This window comes from Pecten maximus, chromosome 1 (assembly GCF_902652985.1).
Source record: "Pecten maximus chromosome 1, xPecMax1.1, whole genome shotgun sequence".
NCBI lineage: Eukaryota > Metazoa > Mollusca > Bivalvia > Pectinida > Pectinidae > Pecten > Pecten maximus.
This window is the reverse complement of record NC_047015.1, coordinates 4,553,639-4,576,248: the sequence shown is the minus strand read 5'-3', so window position 1 is coordinate 4,576,248 and position 22,610 is coordinate 4,553,639. Positions and strand designations below refer to the sequence as shown.

At 39.3% G+C, this 22,610-nt stretch overlaps 1 protein-coding gene across 1 annotated transcript in view; it reads right to left on the bottom strand.

The window, feature by feature from the left end:
- Window positions 1–22,610, bottom strand: part of LOC117322880 (zinc finger ZZ-type and EF-hand domain-containing protein 1-like) — a 125,748-nt gene that overhangs the window by 73,780 nt on the left and 29,358 nt on the right. The window contains 10 exon segments of the mRNA XM_033877821.1: window positions 1,145–1,400; window positions 2,900–3,013; window positions 4,832–4,902; window positions 5,002–5,107; window positions 11,577–11,670; window positions 11,894–11,994; window positions 15,888–15,980; window positions 16,247–16,366; window positions 18,110–18,152; window positions 18,314–18,376. Coding sequence (XP_033733712.1) covers window positions 1,145–1,400; window positions 2,900–3,013; window positions 4,832–4,902; window positions 5,002–5,107; window positions 11,577–11,670; window positions 11,894–11,994; window positions 15,888–15,980; window positions 16,247–16,366; window positions 18,110–18,152; window positions 18,314–18,376 — 1,061 coding nt within the window.

The window sequence follows — 22,610 nt, the reverse complement described above, 5'->3', positions numbered from 1 at the left end:
TGTCATAGAGGGTGATTTATGGGAAACTTTTTATGTCATTGAGGGGTGATTTGTGGGAAACTTTTTATGTCATTGAGGGGTGATTTATGGGAAACTTTTTATGTCATTGAGGGGTGATTTGTGGGAAACTTTTTATGTCATTGAGGGGTGATTTATGGGAAACTTTTTATGTCATTGAGGGGTGATTTATGGGAAACTTTTTATGTCATTGAGTGGTGATTTATAGGAAACTTTTTATGTTATTGAGGGGTGATTTGTGGGAAACTTTTTATGTCATAGAGGGGTGATTTATGGGAAACTTTTTATGTCATTGAGGGGTGATTTGTGGGGAACTTTTTATGTCATTGAGGGGTGATTTGTGGGAAACTTTTTATGTCATAGAGGGGTGATTTGTGGGAGACGTTTTATGTCATAGAGGGGTGATTTGTAGGAAACGTTTTATGTGACTGAGGAGTGTTTGTTGAAAAACATTTGATGTCACTGAGAGGTGATTTTTGGGAAAACGTTTTTTATCACTTGTACTGGGTGGTTATAACTAAGCATTATGTCAAATGAGTGATGACTAATCCATGTTATCATTTATAATAAATCACTAGATAGATGTCGCTATAATACTGTCATAACTTACACTGAGTGGTGACCTGAGAACACTAGATAGATGTCGCCGTAATACTGTCATAACTTACACTGAGTGGTGACCTGAGAACACTAGATAGATGTTGCTGTAATACTGTCATAACTTACACTGAGTGGTGACCTGAGAACACTAGATAGATGTAATACTGTCATAACTTACACTGAGTGGTGACCTGAGAACACTAGATAGATGTCGCCGTAATACTGTCATAACTTACACTGAGTGGTGACCTGAGAACACTAGATAGATGTTGCTGTAATACTGTCATAACTTACACTGAGTGGTGACCTGAGAACACTAGATAGATGTCGCTGTAATACTGTCATAACTTACACTGAGTGGTGACCTGAGAACACTAGATAGACGTCGCTGTAATACTGTCATAACTTACACTGAGTGGTGACCTGAGAACACTAGATAGATGTCGCTGTAATACTGTCATAACTTACACTGAGTGGTGACCTGAGAACACTAGATAGATGTCGCTGTAATACTGTCATAACTTACACTGAGTGGTGACCTGAGAACAGACTCCCTTGATGTCGGCCAAGTTACTGGGAGTCCCTTTGGCACTGTCAATCTCGTCAGGGGCCATTTGTGACCAGGCCCAGGCGAGGAGAGATGTTTGGAGTGATGACACGAGCTGGAGCAGGTGGACCACTTGTTCATGACTGTGACCACGCTCCATCATCAGACAGAACTCATGGAATGTCACATTTATCATGGTCTCCATTATCTCCAGAACCGGCTCTATGTGGAATGTCTGAAATATACCACTCATATATTATAATGTCTGAAATATACCACTCATATATTATAATGTCTGAAATATACCACTCATATATTATAATGTCTGAAATATACCACTCATATATTATAAATAGAGGTTACACAACGAGTGGTTGTTGGATATGGAATTTATTTCACACGAGTAAGTTATTTTTTAAAAGTTACAAAAGACACAAGCTTTAGCGAGTGTTTTTTGCAACTTTTAAAAAATAACTTACGAGTGTGAAATAAATTCCATATCCAACAATTTCGAGTCGTGTGACCTGTTTCTACCACAATAATATCGGCTTGAATCAAAAGGGAAACGTGGCCAAGTTTAATTTCGCGTATGCAAATAAAGTGTACCGGTGACGTCCGGGACCCGGTGATGTGACGTCATTAGATTATTGATGACGTCAATAACAATTGCAGCTTGGGTCAAAGTTCACCGTGTTAGCCAATCAAAATGTGTACAGAGTTTATACCACGTGTGGTATAAACATATTGTTAATCAACAGCTGTAATGATTAACTGATGGTCTGAGAGTTGAATAACACAGGGTATTGTGGTAGAATGTAAAATATACCACTCATATATTATAATGTCTGAAATATACCACTCATATATTATAATGTCTGAAATATACCACTCATATATTATAATGTCTGAAATATACCACTCATATATTATAATGTAAAACATATCAGTCTCTGTCATATATTATAATGTAAAATATACCAGTCTCTGTCAAATATTATAATGTAAAATATACCAGTCTCTGTCAAATATTATAATGTAAAATATACCAGTCTCTGTCATATATTATAATGTAAAATATACCAGTCTCTGTCATATATTATAATGCTGAAATATACCAGTCTCTGTCATATATTATAATGTAAAATAATATACCAGTCTCTGTCATATATTATAATGTAAAATATACCAGTCTGTGTCATATATTATAATGTAAAATATACCAGTCTCTGTCATATATTATAATGCTGAAATATACCAGTCTCTGTCATATATTATAATGTAAAATATACCAGTCTCTCTGTCATATATTATAATGTAAAATATACTAGTCTCTGTCAAATATTATAATGTAAAATATACCAGTTTCTGTCATATATTATAATGTAAAATATACCAGTCTCTGTCATATATTATAATGTAAAATATACCAGTCTCTGTCATATATTATAATGTAAAATATACCAGTCTCTGTCATATATTATAATGTAAAATATACCAGTCTCTGTCAAATATTATAATGTAAAATATACCAGTCTCTGTCATATATTATAATGTAAAATATACCAGTCTCTGTCAAATATTATAATGTAAAATATACCAGTCTCTGTCATATATTATAATGTAAAATATACCAGTCTCTGTGATATATCATAATGTCTGAAATATACCAGTTCAAGGATTATGTGTTTTTCAAAATTTAGTGAGGTAAAGATTTGTTGTTACAGCTGGACTCACCAACACGTCTGAAGGAGTTTTGGGGAGGTCAAGAAGTCCACTGGGGTCAACAGAGCTGAAGAATTGACACAAGGACTGGAAAACCAGCATCACAGATGGGGCCTCCGACAGGCTCTGTACCGTAACAAAAATTATCAGTAATTATGGGGCCTCCGACAGGTTCTGTATCATAACAAAAATTACCAGTTATTATGGGGCCCCCGACAGGCTCTGTATCGTAACAAAAATTACCAGTTATTATGGGGCCTCCGACAGGCTCTGTATTGTAACAAAAATTACCAGTTATTATGGGGCCCCCGACAGGCTCTGTATTGTAACAAAATTACCAGTTATTATGGGGCCTCTGACAGGCTCTGTACCGTAACAAAAACTACCAGTTATTATGGGGCCCCCGACAGGCTCTGTATCGTAACAAAATTACCAGTTATTATGGGGCCCCCGACAGGCTCTGTATCGTAACAGAAATTAGCAGTAATTATGGGGCCTCCGACAGGCTCTGTACCGTAACAAAAATTACCAGTTATTGTTGGGCCTCCGACAGGCTCTGTATCATTACAAGCAAACTTCAAAATTCATCAGAATGTAACATAAATATATATAATATTTAAAGAACAACTATTGAATGAAATTATTTTTTTTATTGATGGAAATTTATACAGAAATTAAAAAAAAAAATTTTTATAGACATATTTGTAAACCAAATACAGTGGAACTTCGTTAACTCGAACTCGGATAACTCGAATACCCCGCTTAACTCGAAGTACCTTGCCGGTCCCGGCCGAATTCTCTCTTTATCTTAGTAAAAAAAACTCGGAAAATTCGAATTCGGATAACTCGAAAAACTCGGATAATACGAAGTAAAAATTTGGTCCCAACAATAAAAATCCTACTTGAAATGTTCGAATAACACGAAGTATAATTTTCGTCGATCGGTGGCAAACGCCGACATTTTTTTAAGAGCTAAATTCCGTTTGTAATACTGAACATATCGGCACTACTAACCTATTATAAGTGTTTCATAAATTCATAAAAGAAATTGTCGGTTGAATCTTATAACAACAAGTCTTGGTGATAAAAAGTACTGCTTTACTAACATCAGGTAATTTCCCAAGGCGGTCGCCGATATCAGTACACACGATAGTCAACAACTCATCTAACAGTTACCCGTTCGCTCAAGCGGAACTAATCTCTGACACACCGGTAGATCTACCCAGCTGATGTTTTTACAGGTGAAGAAATGACACAGTCACCGGCGCCTATTAAATCTTTAAACTGCTGAAACAATAGCGTAATTACTGCCGAGGTGTTCAGAGTACAACTGTAACGGTCAGTGCTGTCTATTAAATCGGATAAAACGCCAACTCAGTTACAGTAACATTTTATACGCACATGCGCAGCCCAACTTCCGGTGCTAATACACATGGAAATGGCGTGGTTATCAATAAAAAGTAAGTAGGCTGATCAAACAGTATTTTATATATGTCCAATAAAAGGTAATGGTTCTGTTACGTTTTGTATGCAATCTGTGTTAAACTTAAACGGTTATTTGTTTTGACATTAATAACTTTTGTCGAATTCCGTTTTATCGTTTACCTTTTGCAAACATGACTTGCACATCAGATCGTTATTGAAGTGACTAAGTGAAAGAAACTTTATCGTGACTGTATATCGGCAAAACTACACCAAATTACAAGTGACATAACGAAACATTACATATATATTTACATGTATTGACCAGTCTTCACACTAAACTGATGAGCGACAGAGCGAAGTTATAATGATTAACCCTATAATGTTGACAAATATTGACCAAACTTTTCACCAAAAACGATAACTCGCTTAATTCGAACACTCGGATAAGTTTTTTCGTGGTCCCGTCGACTTCGAGTTAACAAAGTTCCACTGTAAATGTACAAGGTATAAAGATCTTACCTCAACATTCTGCATCATACAAAATAACTGCTTCCTTCTGGTGTCTTTGTCAGGAAAGAACACCGCAGCACCTGAGGATGACAGAAGATAATTGTATCCAATATGTTAACAAATCTCTTACAGCTATTATCTTAACAAAAGACACACTGTATTTACAAGACTGCACTTACCATCGATGATGAGCTGACGACAAAGTCTGGAGAGTTTTGGACTTTTGTCTTTGTCCGGTCCGTCAATGACTTTACACAAATGTTGGAACAGAGCCTCAGCTGCAACCTACATTAACGGACAAAACAGCATTACATACGGGACAACTAGGTTCTACCTACAGTAACGGACAAAACAGCATTACATACAGGACCACTAGGTTCTACCTACAGTAACGGACAAAACAGCATTACATACAGGACCACGAGGTTCTACCTACAGTAATGGACAAAACAGCATTACATACAGGACAACGAGGTTCTACCTACAGTAACGGACAAAACAGCATTACATACAGGACCACGAGGTTCTACCTACAGTAACGGACAAAACAGCATTACATATAGGACCACTAGGTTCTACCTACAGTAACGGACAAAACAGCATTACATACCGGACCACTAGGTTCTACCTACAGTAACGGACAAAACAGCATTACATACAGGACTACTAGGTTCTACCTACAGTAACGGACAAACCAGCATTACATACAGGACAACTAGGTTCTACCTACAGTAACGGACAAACCAGCATTACATACCGGACCACTAGGTTCTACCTACAGTAACGGACAAAACAGCATTACATACAGGACCACGAGGTTCTACCTACAGTAACGGACAAAACAGCATTACATACAGGACCACCAGGTTCTACCTACAGTAACGGACAAAACAGCATTACATACAGGACCACTAGGTTCTACCTACAGTAACGGACAAACCAGCATTACATACGGGACGAGGTTCTACCTACAGTAACGGACAAAACAGCATTACATACAGGACCACTAGGTTCTACCTACAGTAACGGACAAAACAGCATTACATACAGGACAACTAGGTTCTACCTACAGTAACGGACAAAACAGCATTACATACCGGACCACTAGGTTCTACCTAGAGTAACGGACAAAACAGCATTACATACAGGACCACCAGGTTCTACCTACATTAACAGACAAAACAGCATTACATACAGGACCACGAGGTTCTACCTACAGTAACGGACAAAACAGCATTACATACCGGACCACTAGGTTCTACCTACAGTAACGGACAAAACAGCATTACATACAGGACCATGAGGTTCTACCTACAGTAACGGACAAAACAGCATTACATACAGGACCACTAGGTTCTACCTACAGTAACGGACAAAACAGCATTACATACAGGACCATGAGGTTCTACCTACAGTAACGGACAAAACAGCATTACATACAGGACCACGAGGTTCTACCTACAGTAACGGACAAAACAGCATTACATACAGGACCACTAGGTTCTACCTACAGTAACGGACAAAACAGCATTACATACAGGACAACTAGGTTCTACCTACAGTAACGGACAAAACAGTATTACATAGAGGACAACGAGGTTCTACCTACAGTAACGGACAAAACAGCATTACATACAGGACCACTAGGTTCTACCTACAGTAACGGACAAAACAGCATTATATACAGGACAACTAGGTTCTACCTACAGTAACGGACAAAACATCATTACATACAGGACCACAAGGTTCTACCTACAGTAACGGACAAAACAGCATTACATACAGGACCACTAGGTTCTACCTACAGTAACGGACAAAACAGCATTACATACAGGACAACGAGGTTCTACCTACAGTAACGGACAAAACAGCATTACATACAGGACCACAAGGTTCTACCTACAGTAACGGACAAAACAGCATTACATACAGGACCACTAGGTTCTACCTACAGTAACGGACAAAACAGCATTACATACAGGACCACTAGGTTCTACCTACAGTAACGGACAAAACAGCATTACATACAGGACCACTAGGTTCTACCTACAGTAACGGACAAACCAGCATTACATACCGGACCACTAGGTTCTACCTACAGTAACGGACAAAACAGCATTACATACAGGACAACTAGGTTCTACCTATAGTAATGGACAAAACAGCATTACATACAGGACCACTAGGTTCTACCTATAGTAATGGACAAAACAGCATTACATACAGGACCACGAGGTTCTACCTACAGTAACGGACAAAACAGCATTACATACGGGACAACGAGGTTCTACCTACAGTAACGGACAAAACAGCATTACATAGAGGACAACGAGGTTCTACCTACAGTAACGGACAAAACAGCATTACATACAGGACCACTAGGTTCTACCTATAGTAACGGACAAAACAGCATTACATACAGGACCACGAGGTTCTACCTACAGTAACGGACAAAACAGCATTACATACAGGACCACGAGGTTCTACCTACAGTAACGGACAAAACAGCATTACATACAGGACCACGAGGTTCTACCTACAGTAACGGACAAAACAGCATTACATACAGGACCACTAGGTTCTACCTACAGTAACGGACAAAACAGCATTACATACAGGACCACTAGGTTCTACCTACAGTAACGGACAAAACAGCATTACATACAGGACCACAAGGTTCTACCTACAGTAACGGACAAAACAGCATTACATACAGGACCACTAGGTTCTACCTACAGTAACGGACAAAACAGCATTACATACAGGACCACTAGGTTCTACCTATAGTAATGGACAAAACAGCATTACATACAGGACCACGAGGTTCTACCTACAGTAACGGACAAAACAGCATTACATACGGGACAACGAGGTTCTACCTACAGTAACGGACAAAACAGCATTACATAGAGGACAACGAGGTTCTACCTACAGTAACGGACAAAACAGCATTACATACAGGACCACTAGGTTCTACCTACAGTAACGGACAAAACCAGCATTACATACAGGACCACTAGGTTCTACCTACAGTAACGGACAAAACAGCATTACATACAGGACCACGAGGTTCTACCTATAGTAATGGACAAAACAGCATTACATACGGGACAACGAGGTTCTACCTACAGTAACGGACAAAACAGCATTACATACAGGACTACTAGGTTCTACCTACAGTAATGGACAAAACAGCATTACATACAGGACCACTAGGTTCTACCTACAGTAACGGACAAAACAGCATTACATACAGGACCACTAGGTTCTACCTACAGTAACGGACAAAACAGCATTACATACAGGACTACTAGGTTCTACCTACAGTAACGGACAAAACAGCATTACATACGTGACAACGAGGTTCTACCTACAGTAACGGACAAAACAGCATTACATACAGGACCACTAGGTTCTACCTACAGTAACGGACAAAACAGCATTACATACAGGACTACTAGGTTCTACCTACAGTAACGGACAAAACAGCATTACATACAGGACCACAAGGTTCTACCTACAGTAACGGACAAAACAGCATTACATACAGGACCACTAGGTTCTACCTACAGTAACGGACAAAACAGCATTACATACAGGACCACTAGGTTCTACCTACAGTAATGGACAAAACAGCATTACATACAGGACCATGAGGTTCTACCTACAGTAACGGACAAAACAGCATTACATACAGGACCACGAGGTTCTACCTACAGTAACGGACAAAACAGCATTACATACAGGACCACTAGGTTCTACCTACAGTAACGGACAAAACAGCATTACATACAGGATCACGAGGTTCTACCTACAGTAACGGACAAAACAGCATTACATACAGGACCATGAGGTTCTACCTACAGTAACGGACAAAACAGCATTACATACAGGACCACGAGGTTCTACCTACAGTAACGGACAAAACAGCATTACATACAGGACCACTAGGTTCTACCTACAGTAATGGACAAAACAGCATTACATACAGGACAACGAGGTTCTACCTACAGTAACGGACAAAACAGCATTACATACAGGACCACTAGGTTCTACCTACAGTAACGGACAAAACAGCATTACATACAGGACCACAAGGTTCTACCTACAGTAACGGACAAAACAGCATTACATACAGGACCACTAGGTTCTACCTACAGTAACGGACAAACCAGCATTACATACCGGACCACTAGGTTCTACCTACAGTAACGGACAAAACAGCATTACATACAGGACAACTAGGTTCTACCTATAGTAATGGACAAAACAGCATTACATACAGGACCACTAGGTTCTACCTATAGTAATGGACAAAACAGCATTACATACAGGACCACGAGGTTCTACCTACAGTAACGGACAAAACAGCATTACATACGGGACAACGAGGTTCTACCTACAGTAACGGACAAAACAGCATTACATAGAGGACAACGAGGTTCTACCTACAGTAACGGACAAAACAGCATTACATATAGGACCACTAGGTTCTACCTACAGTAACGGACAAAACAGCATTATATACAGGACAACTAGGTTCTACCTACAGTAACGGACAAAACAGCATTACATACAGGACCACAAGGTTCTACCTACAGTAACGGACAAAACAGCATTACATACAGGACCACTAGGTTATACCTACAGTAACGGACAAAACAGCATTACATACAGGACCACTAGGTTCTACCTATAGTAATGGACAAAACAGCATTACATACAGGACCACGAGGTTCTACCTACAGTAACGGACAAAACAGCATTACATACAGGACAACGAGGTTCTACCTACAGTAACGGACAAAACAGCATTACATAGAGGACAACGAGGTTCTACCTACAGTAACGGACAAAACAGCATTACATACAGGACCACTAGGTTCTACCTACAGTAACGGACAAACCAGCATTACATACAGGACCACTAGGTTCTACCTACAGTAACGGACAAAACAGCATTACATACAGGACCACGAGGTTCTACCTATAGTAATGGACAAAACAGCATTACATACGGGACAACGAGGTTCTACCTACAGTAACGGACAAAACAGCATTACATACAGGACTACTAGGTTCTACCTACAGTAACGGACAAAACAGCATTACATACGGGACAACGAGGTCCTACCTACAGTAACGGACAAAACAGCATTACATAGAGGACAACGAGGTTCTACCTACAGTAACGGACAAAACAGCATTACATATAGGACCACTAGGTTCTACCTACAGTAACGGACAAAACAGCATTATATACAGGACAACTAGGTTCTACCTACAGTAACGGACAAAACAGCATTACATACAGGACCACAAGGTTCTACCTACAGTAACGGACAAAACAGCATTACATACAGGACCACTAGGTTATACCTACAGTAACGGACAAAACAGCATTACATACAGGACCACTAGGTTCTACCTATAGTAATGGACAAAACAGCATTACATACAGGACCACGAGGTTCTACCTACAGTAACGGACAAAACAGCATTACATACGGGACAACGAGGTTCTACCTACAGTAACGGACAAAACAGCATTACATAGAGGACAACGAGGTTCTACCTACAGTAACGGACAAAACAGCATTACATACAGGACCACTAGGTTCTACCTACAGTAACGGACAAACCAGCATTACATACAGGACCACTAGGTTCTACCTACAGTAACGGACAAAACAGCATTACATACAGGACCACGAGGTTCTACCTATAGTAATGGACAAAACAGCATTACATACGGGACAACGAGGTTCTACCTACAGTAACGGACAAAACAGCATTACATACAGGACTACTAGGTTCTACCTACAGTAACGGACAAAACAGCATTACATACGGGACAACGAGGTCCTACCTACAGTTACGGACAAAACAGCATTACATAGAGGACAACGAGGTTCTACCTACAGTAACGGACAAAACAGCATTACATACAGGACCACTAGGTTCTACCTACAGTAACGGACAAACCAGCATTACATACAGGACCACTAGGTTCTACCTACAGTAACGGACAAAACAGCATTACATACAGGACCACGAGGTTCTACCTATAGTAATGGACAAAACAGCATTACATACGGGACAACGAGGTTCTACCTACAGTAACGGACAAAACAGCATTACATACGGGACAACGAGGTTCTACCTACAGTAACGGACAAAACAGCATTACATAGAGGACAACGAGGTTCTACCTACAGTAACGGACAAAACAGCATTACATACAGGACCACTAGGTTCTACCTACAGTAACGGACAAAACAGCATTACATACAGGACCACTAGGTTCTACCTACAGTAACGGACAAAACAGCATTACATACAGGACCACTAGGTTCTACCTACAGTAACGGACAAAACAGCATTACATACAGGACCACGAGGTTCTACCTACAGTAACGGACAAAACAGCATTACATACAGGACCACGAGGTTCCACCTACAGTAACGGACAAAACAGCATTACATACAGGACCACTAGGTTCTGTATCTGTGTGTTTAGTTGTGGATCTTGAAACATGAATGAAGTTAGCTTAACTTGTTAGACAGGAGTAGTATTGGAAAGAGTTATTCACACTATTAATAGTGAGTATACCTAGCAACTTGTTTACTACAGGTTTTTGATAGTGTCAAAACAGGAATGTAGGCTTCTGAAGTCATTCGCCATAAATTGGATCATATCAAAATCAACAGACATGGGATAAGTCATTCAGCTACATACAACTATATGACATACCTTCCTCTCGCCAGACAGTGAGGACAGCGCAGGCAGGAGACAGTACAACAGCTGTAGGGTCAACAGGGAACAGGTTTGCCATTTCTCACCGGGCCTAAACACAAGGACATACTCTTATTTATCTCTTTAAAGACATTCATCTAGTGAAATATAATAATATTGGTTAGATCATAACAAAATAATACTGGTTAGATCATAACAAAATAAAGCCTGGTTAGATCATAACAAAATAAAGCCTTTTATCAAAACAAGCATTTATATGATGACAGCCATGTAGAATGTTAAAGTAACTTTATTTTACAGATTAGAACTCTGACCTTTCTCTGAAGGAGTTATACAGTTCCCAGATAGTGTCCAGAGGTGTGTCAGTCAACTCCAGATATTCCGGGCGACCTGCAGATATTCCTCGCTTGGATGCCTAAGTAACCAAACATTAAGAATTGATAATGAAATGTAAAGGAACTGCATTAAAAATACATATAATAAAAATCTAGAAAGCAGGGTTTTTATGTGTTTTTAAAGTTAGAGATTAAGCATGAGCATAATGATGGTAAATGCTACAGACAGTAAATGTTGTAGGAAAATGATTTAATCTATTGAATAAATAATCATCTGATAATTCTCAATGTCAAGGACTGTTTTGTCAAGACCAGGCTACAATTTTATCGATACAGTGGATCTCCATTAACTCAAACTCATCACTCCAATAACTCTCTTAACAAAGTACTTCGTCAGTCCCAGCCAATTTCTCTTTATATATCGTAGTGAAAAAAACTTGAAAAACTTGAATTTGGAAAACTTGAAAAACTTGTTACTTGTTGTGTAAATGTATATCAGAGTGACTTACTATTGGTATATATTTACATTTGGATGGCAAAGCCATGATATAAACAAACTAAACAAATTTGCAGTCTATGAGAGTATAACTGACACCCAAAGCGTGACACCATTCTATGCATAACTGACACCCAAATCGTGCATTCGGGTGTTATTCATACGCGACCGGATTTACGGATGGGATAATGGCATCTTATCATTGCTCATCATGCTATCGGATAGAGTACGAGACCAGAAAACAAATCTTAAAATGTAAAACGAAAATAAAGGTAAGAATGGTTAACAATCACGAAAATGGAAATAAAACAAGATTTAATAAACACATATGTTGACAGATATTTGTTCCGGGGCCAGAGTGGAAAATCAGTACACACCACATTGTTTGCGCGCCACCGCCATCCAGTGTTTGAATGACAAAAATTTTGAAACCCGACACATCATGTTTATGTCAAATCATAAGAACGAGGCTTCTCTCCGGTCGTACAATAGAACAGTTTCTTCTTCACAAAAGAAAGCATCAAGTGGTGCATTATCGTGTCTAACGCATCCTAAACTTGAAACAGCCATGGTACCCGTCACAAGCAACGTTGTCGCTGAAGCTCGTCTAACTCCCTCGGCCACTGTCACTTCTCTCATTGGTCGTATCCCTGACACCGGTGCTGTTGTAGCTACTATAAACTGTAATCAGGTTTCCATGCAATCAAAGAACATGTTTACATCTGGTTTTTTGGCGAATTCCACTTTCTCCCACTGCACATTCAACTTTCATAGCTAAACTCTGTCAATGCTGTCAGCCGTTGCGTGCGCGTGGTGACGGGTGAAATTTCCATCCGCATAATTGTTCCGGATGGTAAATTAAAAAAAAAAATCCGAAATCGTTAACAAACTGAATAATTCATCCGTATATTCTGAAATACTGACTACCAATATTATTGATATTGTTATTAAAATATCTGATGATGTTTTCAGTATTTTTTTAATGATTTCCACGCACTATTTTTTAATTTTTTTTTGCCAATCAGCACGTGAATCACAATAGGCTGTTCAATTTGTTGACCTCTGACAGTGGAAACGTCGGTAAAAGTCAGATTTCAAATTATAATGAAAATTAAAATTGAAATCGAAAAGAAACTAATATAGAAAACGTAAATATAAGAATTAAACTGTCTTTTTATGGATTATATGGTCTATATAGATGCCAGAGCTTTGCAGACAATCATTTCATAATGCGCTAGCGCGCATTATGAAGATTGTCTGCAAAGCTCTGGCATCTATATAGACCATATAATCCATAAAAAGACAGTTTAATGCTTAAATAACACTGCAATGCCTCACCTAAGTGAACACAAACCCAAAGTATGAAATTCCAGTGAGAAAGGAATAGAGCCCGGAGGGACAGACACAATGCAACCTATACTCCCCCTCCCCCCAAATCCCTGGTTCTTGGTAGAGGACTAATAAACACTGCCAAACAGCTTTCCTCCACCTTCAAAACCTGGCACGTCCTTAAATGACCATGGCTGTTAAAAGGACGTTAAACAAAAACAAACCAAACCAAACCAAACTGCCAAACATGGGATATTCATTCTGCAGCAAATTTGAACTAATATAAGAATACACACCTGGTCCTGTGAGAGATCTACCGGCCAGTCTGAAATACTATACCATTACCTATACACACCTGGTCCAGTCTGAACTACTATACCATTACCTATACACACCTGGTCCTGTGTGAGGTCTACCGGCCAGTCTGAACTACTGTACCATTACCTATACACACCTGGTCCTGTGTGAGATCTACCGGCCAGTCTGAACTACTGTACCATTACCTATACACACCTGGTCCTGTGTGAGATCTACCGGCCAGTCTGAACTACTATACCATTACCTATACACACCTGGTCCTGTGTGAGATCTACCTGCCAGTCTGAACTACTGTACCATTACCTATACACACCTGGTCCTGTGTGAGATCTACCAGCCAGTCTGAACTACTGTACCATTACCTATACACACCTGGTCCTGTGTGAGATCTACCGGCCAGTCTGAACTACTATACCATTACCTATACACACCTGGTCCTGTGTGAGATCTACCAGCCAGTCTGAACTACTGTACCATTACCTATACACACCTGGTCCTGTGTGAGATCTACCGGCCTGTCTGAACTACTGTACCATTACCTATACACACCTGGTCCTGTGTGAGATCTACCAGCCAGTCTGAACTACTGTACCATTACCTATACACACCTGGTCCTGTGTGAGATCTACCAGCCAGTCTGAACTACTATACCATTAACTATACACACCTGGTCCTGTGTGAGATCTACCAGCCAGTCTGAACTACTGTACCATTACCTATACACACCTGGTCCTGTGTGAGATCTACCAGCCAGTCTGAACTACTATACCATTACCTATACACACCTGGTCCTGTGTGAGATCTACCGGCCAGTCTGAACTACTGTACCATTACCTATACACACCTGGTCCTGTGTGAGATCTACCGGCCAGTCTGAACTACTGTACCATTACCTATACACACCTGGTCCTGTGTGAGATCTACCAGCCAGTCTGAACTACTGTACCATTACCTATACACACCTGGTCCTGTGTGAGATCTACCGGCCAGTCTGAACTACTGTACCATTACCTATACACACCTGGTCCTGTGTGAGATCTACCAGCCAGTCTGAACTACTGTACCATTACCTATACACACCTGGTCCTGTGTGAGATCTACCAGCCAGTCTGAACTACTATACCATTAACTATACACACCTGGTCCTGTGTGAGATCTACCAGCCAGTCTGAACTACTGTACCATTACCTATACACACCTGGTCCTGTGTGAGATCTACCAGCCAGTCTGAACTACTATACCATTACCTATACACACCTGGTCCTGTGTGAGATCTACCGGCCAGTCTGAACTACTGTACCATTACCTATACACACCTGTGTGAGATCTACCGGCCAGTCTGAACTACTGTACCATTACCTATACACACCTGGTCCTGTGTGAGATCTACCGGCCAGTCTGAACTATTATACCATTACCTATACACACCTAGTCCTGTGTGAGATCTACCGGCCAGTCTGAACTACTATACCATTACCTATACACACCTGGTCCTGTGTGAGATCTACCAGCCAGTCTGAACTACTGTACCATTACCTATACACACCTGTGTGAGATCTACCGGCCAGTCTGAACTACTGTACCATTACCTATACACACCTGGTCCTGTGTGAGATCTACCAGCCAGTCTGAACTACTGTACCATTACCTATACACACCTGTGTGAGATCTACCGGCCAGTCTGAACTACTGTACCATTACCTATACACACCTGGTCCTGTGTGAGATCTACCAGCCAGTCTGAACTACTGTACCATTACCTATACACACCTGGTCCTGTGTGAGATCTACTGGCCAGTCTGAACTACTTATACCATTACCTATACACACCTGATCTTGTGAGAGATCTACCAGGAACTCCAAAACACACTGTATGATGTCAAGGCTGGTACTAGCCCTCTCCAAGCTGGGGGCGTGGCGTACCTGTCAATCAAATCATCTTACAAGTTGTCATCATGTACAAATTTATCTTACACATCACATCACACCTGACATTTGTGAGAGCATTTATATACTTACAATGACATGTGGAAATACATACATGTCCAATGTTATATTCCTAGAGCTCGCACACTTGCGACATTCGACACAAGATGACAGGTCCTGACTTTACAATGTGAGAGTTAACATTACAAACTCAATCTAATTCATAAAAAGACTTTGTCATGAACATGTAGGTATGTATGTACCTTAGATTCATCATCATCCACAAGAACTGACTTGCGTATAAAGCCATAGAACTTGACTCCAACCACACCAATCTTGTTTGCACTCTCATGCCTTGGTTCCAGGAACTTCACCAAGATATACTGTAAAGACAATAACTCCATAAGGACGGTATTGTGGTCTATATACATTGTCAATACATATTAATACTTATACTGTGCTGTATCAGTAGTAAACTCCATTATATGGAACCAATATTTACACTTATATACTTAATAGTTACTCATTTACTCAATAGTTACTTATTTACTCAATAGTTACTTATTTACTCAATAGTTTTTTATTTACTCAATAGTTACTCATTTACTCAATAGTTACTTATTTACTCAATAGTTACTTATTTACTCAATAGTTACTTATTTACTCAATAGTTATTTATTTACTCAACAGGTACATAGAGGTTACTCAACAAGTGTTTGTTGCATATGGTAATTCTTTCACTTGAGGTAGTTATTTTTCAAAAGTTACAAAAACACGAGACTTACCGGACTAGTTCAGGACAAAGTCCTTGATAAGAGACTTACCTGACCAGTACAGGACAAAGTCCTCGATAAGAGACTTACCTGACCAGTACAGGACAAAGTCCTCGATAAGAGACTTACCTGACCAGTACAGGACAAAGTCCCCGATAAGAGACTTACCTGACCAGTACAGGACAAAGTCCCCTATAAGAGACTTACCTGACCAGTACAGGACAAAGTCCCGGATAAGAGACTTACCTGACCAATACAGGACAAAGTCCTCGATAAGAGACTTACCTGACCAGTAAGGACAAAGTCCCCTATAAGAGACTTACCTGACCAGTACAGGACAAAGTCCCCGATAAGAGACTTACCTGACCAGTAAGGACAATGTCTCCTATTAGAGACTTAACTGACCAGTACAGGACAAAGTCCCCGATAAGAGACTTAACTGACCAGTACAGGACAAAGTCCCCGATAAGAGACTTACCAGACCAGTACATGACAAAGTCCTCGATAAGAGACTTAACTGACCAGTACAGGACAAAGTCCCCGATAAGAGACTTACCTGACCAGTAAAGACAAAGTCCCCTATAAGAGACTTACCTGACCAGTAAGGACAAAGTCCCCGATAAGATACTTACCTGACCAGTAAGGACAAAGTCCCCGATAAGAGACTTACCTGACCAGTACAAACAAAGTCTCTGATAAGAGACTTACCTGACCAGTAAGGACAAAGTCCCCGATAAGAGACTTACCTGACCAGTACAGGACAACGTCCTCGATAAGAGACTTACCTGACCAGTAAGGACAAAGTCCCCGATAAGAGACTTACCTGACCAGTAAGGACAAAGTCCCCTATAAGAGACTTACCTGACCAGTACAGGACAACGTCCTCGATAAGAGACTTACCTGACCAGTACAGGACAAAGTCCCCTATAAGAGACATACCTGACCAGTACAGGACAACGTCCTCGATAAGAGACTTACCTGACCAGTAAGGACAAAGTCCCCTATAAGAGACTTACCTGACCAGTAAGGACAAAGTCCCTGATAAGAGACTTACCTGACCAGTACAGGACAACGTCCTCGATAAGAGACTTACCTGACCAGTAAGGACAAAGTCCCCTATAAGAGACTTACCTGACCAGTACAGGACAAAGTCCCCGATAAGAGACTTACCTGACCAGTACAGGACAAAGTCTCCGATAAGAGACTTACCTGACCAGTAAGGACAAAGTCCCCTATAAGAGACTTACCTGACCAGTAAGGACAATAAGAGACTTACCTGACCAGTAAGGACAAAGTCCTCGATAAGAGACTTACCTGACCAGTACAGGACAATGTCCCCGATAAGAGACTTACCTGACCAACTGGGTGCCATGACACAGGTATTTCCACTTCATCACTGTGAACAGAAAAAGGAGATCAGTGTTTGTGTAACACTCTCAAGTGTTAATTAAGTCACTTAAATTGTTAAGGTATTTATAATCTCAAACATAAAAAGTAATAACACATGTTATCTACACGCTGTAATTGTTTCTGGAACTATTATTAGTTTCAACATACCAGTCATCTTCAAATGTAAAGTACGCCACAGGGTTGTCTGGTTTACCAATTTTCCTGGCATTCCTGTGAAAAGAAGTTATCTTATAATGATGCAGAAAGCATAGTAATATCATACTTAAATTATCAACGATTCTTCAGTAACATGTCACCTAGCTAATACACCTGTCTTTGTCAGGTAATTACATGTAACATCTCACCTAATACACCTGTCATTGTCAGGTAATTACATGTAACATCTCACCTAATACACCTGTCATTGTCAGGTAATTACATGTAACATCTCACCTAATACACCTGTCATTGTCAGGTAATTACATGTAACATCTCACCTAATACACCTGTCATTGTCAGGTAATTGCATGTAACATCTCGCCTAATACACCTGTCATTGTCAGGTAATTACATGTAACTACTAACCTAATACACCTGTCATTGTCAGGTAATTGCATGTAACATCTCGCCTAATACACCTGTCATTGTCAGGTAATTACATGTAACTACTAACCTAATACACCTGTCAGTGTCAGGTAATTACATGTAACATCTCACCTAATACACCTGTCATTGTCAGGTAATTACATGTAAGATCTCACCTAATACACCTGTCAGTGTCAGGTAATTACATGTAACATCTCACCTAATACACCTGTCATTGTCAGGTAATTACATGTAACTACTAACCTAATACACCTACCATTGTGCTTCTCTCTGGAAGGGACTGTACAACAGCAGAATGATTGTCATTTGGAGAAACAAAGTGTGTTTGGCTTCTATTGTTCATAGTGAAGACTATTTTCAGGAGACAATTATAGTGACTGTGTTGAATTGATATCTTAATTGAAATTATATTGTGGCTTGTGCTTTGCTTCAAATACTTAATATTTTCTTATATTATGTCCAGTTAAAGTTGCTATTTAGTTTGATTTGTAGATGCTGTATCATAGATATAATAGTTGCTATTAATATGATTAAGTTGATTTATTGAAGTGATAATATTATAGTGCAATTTATTAAATCAATAATTGAAATGTTTTAATTTATAATACTTGACTATGTATTATGATCTTGATGTGAATGTTTATGAAATAAATGCTATTTAAGGTTGTTTTATTTAATGTTATATTATAATATTAAAGAATAGCGAGTTGGGAGTTGAGATTGAAATGGTTTTATGAAAATAAATTGATGATTGTCAGAATGAGGAATGTACTATGTTTGTAGTTATATAAGGTATTAAGTATACATTGTAAGCTGTTATTTTGTTTTGATTTACAAGATATAAATAGCACTGAGTGAGCAAATAATTTAAATGCATATTTATTTAGAACTAAATAAAACAACATAATTAAAACTCTATTCTTATTGTTATACAACCACAAAAGTACATGTTCAGAAAAAATTGTCAAAAAATGTTCCTCCACTCATCATTTTGAAAATGTGGTGATCCCTGCATCATAATGGAAACCAAGATGAAGATTGTGTCAAATAAACAACATTACCTTTACTGTGCTATAGTCTAACCTTTAAGGACTGTTCCATGTACGTATACTATACACTGGTCAGGTTACATGTATAAGGTACAAATGGTCAGAAACAGCATCACACAGGTAAACTAGGGTAGTTAGACTTAATTATCAGCAATGGTGCAAACAACACAGTATGTTGTACACAGGGTAACTAATGAATGTGACACTTGACATAAATTGGACCCTGGGGGGTTAATTGGGGACAGGTCACCTTGCCAGGTGTACCATGTGTCAGACACAAAAGAGCTAGACTGATCATCATCTTACAGGTAAGGTGTGATAGGATGTCTTCAAGGCTATGAGGGGTTGCATATTGGGCCCAGGTGGCCTTTGGTAATAGTGTTATAAGCCTTTCCTAGATGTTTGGCTTCAATATAGTATTATGTAATGTACATGTAGTCTGGACATGTAAATGTCTCAAGATCTGTCGACAGAACATAAAATGTACGTATTATCATATAGATGACATGTAAAGTACTGTAAAAGGAACTGTCAAGTTTAAGATAACAATGTAAAAGAAACTGAAGTAAATTAATACTCAATAAAAATTTAAAATATTTTGTCTGGCATTTACATAAAGTACATGTATAACTGAGTCAGCTATTATTAAAGGCCTCTGACGAGTGTAGGACAAAAGCCCCCCCGGACATTAGCCCCCCCCCCCCCCCGGACATTAGCCCCTAGGACAAAAGCCCCCCCGGACAAAAAGCCCCTTCTTTAGAAATTTAGCTGGTATACTTTACATAAATCTGTATTTTTGAAAAACAGAAACTATATATATATATATTGTTGTTTTTATCTCTTAAATTTGGAGAATAATTGTGTGGAAAATGAAGGTCCTTGGTTCAATGTCAGTGTAGCATTATATGTCTGTGGTTAAACATCATAATTTATTTTTTCAAACTTTATATTATTAAGTAAGCTAAAAATTTCAGGAAAACTCTCAATGATCAACATATTGTTACTGATTACACGTAATTTTTGACTTCCTAATATACTGCAAATATTGATAATCAAAGAAATGCCTACAAAAGCAATAAACATTTGATCCCTATTTGCAGTGTCTCAAATTATAATATAATAAGTACCTAACCAAACATGTTGCTCTGCGTTGTAATAAGAAAAGTTTAATTTTAGGAATGATTAAAATCAAAGAAACAATGAAGCCATTAATGATATATTTCTTTCCAGGAGAACACAACATCAATGAAAAACCTACCAAAAACCTGTGTAACAGCTTATTATTTATGTAACAGTTCAAGTAGTTGTTGTTGAAACCGGTTGTTTACATTGCCGAAGCCACCGATGACATTATACAATTATTGCCCTTGTTCCGGGTTGACATGAATATTTGACCACCCGAGAGGTGTCATGTCACCCGAGGGCGTAGGGCTAATGTCTGGGGGGGGCTAATGTCCGGGGGGGGGCTAATGTCCGAGGGGGCTTTTGTCCGTACCTCGCCTCTGACACAAGGGCCTTAACATTATCGGACTCTAAAAACCTTTGTACTATTGTAGTATAAACATACTCAGCAGCAAGTATAGTGGCACTGTTGGCCATGGCAGCCATTGTGGATTTTGGACAGACCAGAAAATAAACAACACTTGGTAAGGACCATATCTCAGGATCAATTCAGGTTAAGTCAGTGCCGGGTCGAAGTGGTGGAACTTGAGAAGAAGTTTGAAAAAGGTGTTGTTCAGGAAAACCATAATTGCACAATCATGTTACAAAATGGCCGCAGTGGCTGCCATGTCAAAGTTTATATGAGGTGAAAAATAACATCACTTTGTTGACTCCCCTTCCTTAACGTCCTCACCGATTTCCAGCTCTATGGTACCAGTGGAACTGGAGAAGAAGTTTATAATGTTTTTTTCAAGACAACTGCCATGGCGGCCTTCTTGGATTTCTGACTGACCAGAAAAGTAACAACACTTGGTCAGGACCATCTCAAGATCATTTCAGGCAAGTATCAGCTCAATCCTACTGTTGGAATTTGAGAAGAAGTTTGAAATGTTAAAAGTTTATGCACAGCGGATGGCGGACGACGACGGACAAAACACAATGACCATAGGTCATCCTGACCCTTAGAACCCAAATTAAGCTATCAGGACTGTTATGGTAGCTAAAGTGAATAGGTGTTCCTGTTGGCCAGGCCATGTAATTGAATCAAATCAACTTAATTAATAGAAATAAACAAATTCTTGGGGGACTTATGAATTACAAATGATGTAAAATGCCCACGTTCAGTAAGAATCAGTAATGCAGAGCAGGTTGCCACAAACCCTAACTCCTTTAATATAACAAGAAAGGGGGAAAAACGGTACATTTATCCATGCTCGGAAATAGCTGGCAAGTGTTAATAAAAATTTACTCACTGACTGCAGGACTGACGAATCACGTTACTATCAAACAGACCAATCACTATCCTCTGCTATTACTCACTATATACATACATACATACATCTTAATTACTACTATATACATACATGATATAAGGAACGGAGATAATAGCAACAGATCGTCTTAGCTCATAAACAGCATTTATGTTAGAACACATAAATTTATAATATTTCTTTTAACTGACAGGTACGTAACTGGTCATCTGGGTAAATATATTGGTTAAACTATGGCCAGAAGAAGGTTGTTAATTATCAGTGAAAAACCAGAATTTTCTATACTATCTCTCTAATTTTATGGAGTGTAGGACAAAAGCCCCCCCCCCCCCGGACATTAGCCCCTCTGGACGAAAGCCCCCCCCCCCCCCCCCCCCC